The sequence below is a fragment of the Ptychodera flava genome, chromosome 10 (assembly GCF_041260155.1).
Source record: "Ptychodera flava strain L36383 chromosome 10, AS_Pfla_20210202, whole genome shotgun sequence".
Taxonomy (NCBI): domain Eukaryota; kingdom Metazoa; phylum Hemichordata; class Enteropneusta; family Ptychoderidae; genus Ptychodera; species Ptychodera flava.
In genome coordinates, this window is record NC_091937.1 from 12,874,107 (window position 1) to 12,879,680 (window position 5,574).

Sequence of the window (5,574 nt, forward strand, 5' to 3'; positions counted from 1 at the left end):
GACAAAGAGTATATACAGAAGTGGATGACGTCAACCAAAACTGTATCGTTCACCATGGATAGTTCTATACCATGGCAGACTTGTTCAGAGCCAAGTTCTCTCTCTGGTAAACCATTCATTATGATCGATCACCATCGAATAGCGTGTTACGAAACTCAGATAAAACTTGTAGCAATTATTGTTCTTGTAATACCTATCGCCTTTGTGAGTCGAATTGTTTGGAAGAAACGCTGGCATTTGTTATATAATGCCTACAAGAAAATGAACAAGATAAAACAGCGTTACCCCCTCTACTTCCGGTTAGAAGAAGTGAGAGAGTATGATTTCGACGCCTTTATCAGTTTTAGTGAAGGAGATTCCGAGTGGGTTGATGAGCAGCTCCAACCCTTTATGGAAGATGAACTTGAACTGAGACTGTGTATTCACACACGAGACTTCCACGGCGGAAAAGATATATTTACAAATATCGAGGATAACATCAAAAAGAGCAAGAAAATAATCTTTATCGTGTCAGAAAATTTCGTTAAGAGTTCCTACTGTGATTTTGAAATGCGATTGGCGTTCTCGATGATGTTGCACGCTCTGCAAGATGAGCGTATACTTTTGTTTATAATGTTAGAAAAAGTTCCCCAGAAAGACATGTCTGACATCCTGAAGTTCTTTGTCAATACCAAGACATACTTAGCTTGGCCTGAAGGGGATGAAAACGATGACGAAAGGCAGCACTTCTGGGAACATTTAAAAGGGATAGTAACAGACGAATGGCAAATTTTCTGAATTCTTCACAGTCATTTTTGTTGACGAAAAGTAAGCAACCATCCAGATGTATTAAATCATGTAGTCTAATGCCATCTTTATTTTAATGTGATTCCCTATGATAACAGAAATTTATTTTGTAATAACATAAACAAAGAAACGTCATAGTTTATTATTGGTGGCTCTATATTGCATTTTAGCGCGTATTTCATTTTTGGGGAGTCGTTTAGTCACTTTTGACGATCAATTCGTGGGTGTCAACGACAACGACATTCCAAGCGATGGAGAGTAATTTAGAATTGTACACATTTAAAGATATTAGGCTGTTTCCTATTCCTTAAACCTTTGTTTTATAACACATTTCATACAGGATCACGTGCTGTCGCCTCTTGGACGAACATTATTTGTTTTCTTTTTTGTCTTGCCACCAATTTTACAATGGTGTCTTAAGTTTTACGTCATGGGCAAAGGTTAGTCTTATTACTTTAAGGTTCCAAGACAAGTAATTGATCATTTTAATATAACAATTGTCTGGTGGTTAATAAGCCCATACAACCCGTAAATTACATTTTTCGGAAAGCCTATATATAGGGTAACATTTTGGTTACCATAGTGTCACCATTATTTACATAACTATAACGTAACAGGTGATTTGCATAACATTTCAAAAATGGTTTTCCCTAGGTTTGTTTCTGAGCTTTGATATATAGGGCTGAAATTTGTGTGAGTGCAAGCTGTCCTAAGGGTCTTCAAAGCATGTCTCAGAATTTTTTTCAAACTTTCTAAAACAATTTTTATGACAGAAAAAACCTCCAGAGCGGTGAATTTAACCCTAGTTGATTTCTTTAAAATTGTGGTCAAAAAAAAAAACCGAGCAAGATATATAAAAAATCTGAAACACTTTGGTAGAGCGTTTTGACAGCTTGCATTCCAGCGAGTTTGATTAAGATATTTTGAAGGATTGAGACAAAAAATGGGGAAAACCGATTTTTGAAAGGTAATGCAAATTACCTGTCACGTGATAGTTATGTATATAATGGTGACACCATGGTAACCAAAATGTTCCTCTATATCTTGGCTTTTCGAAACTATATAATTTACTGGCGTTTTGAGCTAATTCACCACCAGATAATTGTTACATTAAAAATATCAATTTGTGTCTTGGAACCTTAAATTCAGATGTTAATTTGACATTATAGTAATGATATTTTGTTAGCATATCGACTGCGAAATAACATGTTAAAAATGTGTCTTCTGAAGTCATGTAAATGTGCCGTTCGTTATTCGCAATTTTACATATTATGCGACATTGATGCTGGCATTCTTCTCACTTATAGATTTTACCGGCCATCGGTTTTACTAAAAGTCTTCGCTTAAATATATTTGGATTAAATCTGTAAAACCTCCCAAAACCAACCAAACAAACAAAATCAACTTTTTGTTTAACACGAAATGTAATCCTGTAATCTCATGTCTAAGCGATCAATATATTATTCCATAAGTTTATTTTTAAATTAGTTTCATCATATCAGGATTAGATATCTTTATACTATATCATTATTTTGTTAATTAGTGACAGTTAATCCAGCACGTTTTTCCATAAGATACGCAGGCTTTGTGTAAATTTAAATTTCTATAGGAGAGGCAATAGAATTTTTTGTCTTTGATGTCATTGTTTCTATGAGGAAAGAATACGATCTGACTTTCAATGATTTGGCATTAGCAGCACAAAACATGTCAAAAAGGACTTTGTACTTTCGGCAAAGAAAAAATCACCACAATGCAATAACCACATAGATTAGCTTTGACATGATCTGATAAGAACTTTGTGACCCGCATTCATGGAGTGCCAATTCCATGGATTTTTTTTTTCTGAGAATGGCGTTGTATTTATTAACGATCTTCTTGATATTGATTGTAAGTTTTATACATTTGATCAATTTGTTGAACAATATGTTAGTATTTGTACTTATTTTGAATATAATCAACTTTCATCTGCTGTAACGTCTGCCTGGAGGAAGACTATCACAAGATCAACTTCATCAAAGTTATGAACCAAACCTTCGAAATGATAAATGGATGTCAGGTGAAAAGATTAATAGAGATATGTACATTTATTTTATGAATTTAGAAACACCTATTGGTATTCTTTCTAACATCTTAATGTACTGGCATAATATTCTGGATATTGTTATTCCACTTGACAACATTTTTTTGCTTCCTTTCACAATAATCATTGACACTAAACTAAGGAATTTTCAATACAAACTTATTATGAAGAGTTTACCAACACATCGTTTATTGCACACTTGGGGATTGATTGAATCGCCATGTGTTCATTTTGTAAACAAGTAAAAGAAGATTATTGTCATCTATTTTGGGATTGTATACACAGAGCTCAATTTTGGAACTCTGCGAAAAAGTGGATTTACGACGTTACACAGACAAAATTATTGTTGAATGCTATGAATTGTATCCTGGGTGACACAGAACCTATGGATAGCTCAATTATTAACTTTGTTTTTCTCATGGCACGATTTTATACAGTCAAATGTAGGTACACGAATTCTCTTTCAAGTTTTGTTAATTTTAAACATTATTCAAGGTCAGTGTACAATGCAGAAACATGTATAGCATTGTCAAATGACGCACTAGAAAAACATACACAAAAGTTGGGGACATTTAATACACATTTTGCCTCATATTTTTGTTTTGTAAATGTTTGGTTTTATTCTATGTGCGTTTGTTTGCTTTGTTTCTGTTTTAATGTGGAATATAACAAAATTAAAAACATTAAGAACTTCGTGACATTTCAATATGACTTTTGTGTTCAACTAAGTGGGAAAGTAACTAAATTAGTCGATCACAGTCTGTTCATAAATTGATTGTATGGCCAATAGTGAGGTACATGTATCATGCACAATATTTGAACGCTTTTTGTAGCATATGTTTGGTATAACTTTTGTAATCTCTCAAAGAGTGTTACCTCTTATCAAGAGTAGTTAAAAGTTCCAGTAGTCGAAATTAAAAAAAAAACACTTAAATTAAGGGCTTTTGTCAGTTGAATTATATATTATTATACTTTTGTTCACTTTTATTAGATTTTGTTAGTTCAGCTCGTCAACAAGGATTCAAAATGTGTAACAAACACATTCATTCCTATTGACAGCTGAATTAAGGACATTTGTAAACAATAACAACATATTACATAAAGAAGATTTAGAAAAATTAGTAAGATTTGAAATAAAGGTGCAAAAAATTGTGGAAACTTATCACTGTTCTTGTCGTTATCTTCAAAGTTGCCTTTTAATGCTACACTAAAGAATAAGGTTTAACAGAATGAAACATCTACCTTGTACAAATATTGAAATTATTTAATTGAAAACTGTATAAATGGATATCATCAAAGCATGCGTTTGAATGATGCAACAATCGGTTATAAATACGTAACACAGTAGAAATCAACATGACAACGGATTTAAATCAATCCAGCCTCTTGACTTTTACCCTGAATTTAGGACAAGGCTATTTATATTGCTGAAATAAAATCAAAATGATTTTCAATTTTAATTTCGTTCCGTCACTTATAAAAGTAAGAGATCTCTTATCCCTGAGTGTATCCGTTGTTTTCTTGGAAAACACATATGGTTGATTGAAGGTATGTATTTAAGATGACGGGAGAAAATTGATGGCAATCAGTACAAACAACGACCAGGCTCACTAAGGCCACATTCAAACACATAAGCCAGTATCACTGCGTGATATTTAGTACGTGTGTATTAAAGTGACAAAATATGGTTGCTTTGACTGAATTTGAGTCTGAGTATGTTTGTGCAGTTATTCCTCAACTCTACAGTGTGTGATTTGGTGGCGGTCAGAAAATTGTAACAACTTAGCCTGTTCATTGAAGCACTTCGTTCTAGCCGAGTGGTTTTTTCCGTGATCTTTGCGCCAGGTGAGTTAAAATCAGGTCAAGAATTTACCGACTTCGCAGTAATAACACTTACAATTATACTTAATAGTACCCAACCTGTGATGAATATACCTATCAACAATGAAAGCCCACACAATGCTGGTAATATGTTTGTTTACTCAGAGTGTGCTAATGGTTGCTGAGCGTGCGCATTTTTTTTTTTGACATGTGTATGTAATTGCTCAAACACCATAATTATGTTAAATTTGGAATAATTTTCTTTGGCTATGTTTGATGCAACATTTTTTATTATGAATTTAATCATCATGGCCTTAAAAATTATCAACATCTTCTACTCACACTCAAACATCGCAGGTAAAGTCAAAGGCCGCAAAGTGACTTTTGCGACAAAGAAACTTTATGAAAGATATCTATTCTGTCTACATAAGTATTCTGTAGAAGTAGCAGATAATTTAAGCCTAATTTTCCTATAACCGGAAGTATTGGTGTCCTTAATTCTACAAAAGCGTTTCATTCAGTCGCATGGGTTTTGACTTAAAGTTACAATATGCACAGAATTATATTTTAAAATATTCTCTTTCATGTCCGGTTTACCCTTTGACTATGTATTGCAGTCATGTGGTCATAAGTGTGAACATTCGAATTTTTTGCAAATGGTGTCTTAATCAGTTGCTTTGTTTTGCGTTTGTAGTGCCATTTGCGAAAAAGCCGATTGTAATCATTAAATGATATTAAAGAATTGAGGGATGATCGTGAATGATCTCTTCACGAATATTCTAATCAAGTATTGCGAATGCAGCTCTTACATTAAATGATGTACCTCATATAGCATTAAGGACTTAAGGACTCCTTATTATCACGTATATACATATTTATAGTCTAAC

The 5,574-nt window shown here is 33.3% G+C and overlaps 1 protein-coding gene across 1 annotated transcript; it reads left to right on the forward strand.

The window, feature by feature from the left end:
- Positions 1 to 261: 261 nt before the first annotated feature.
- On the forward strand, positions 262 to 777 carry LOC139143012 (toll-like receptor 6). The gene has a single exon (XM_070713203.1). It carries the CDS (start codon positions 262 to 264, stop codon positions 775 to 777), a length of 516 nt encoding a protein of 171 aa, XP_070569304.1.
- The last annotated feature ends 4,797 nt before the right edge of the window (positions 778 to 5,574 follow it).

What these genes read in the sequence shown, in the direction of transcription:
- LOC139143012 (XM_070713203.1), top strand. Translation starts at nt 262, where the DNA reads ATGAACAAGATAAAACAGCGTTACCCCCTCTACTTCCGGTTAGAAGAA.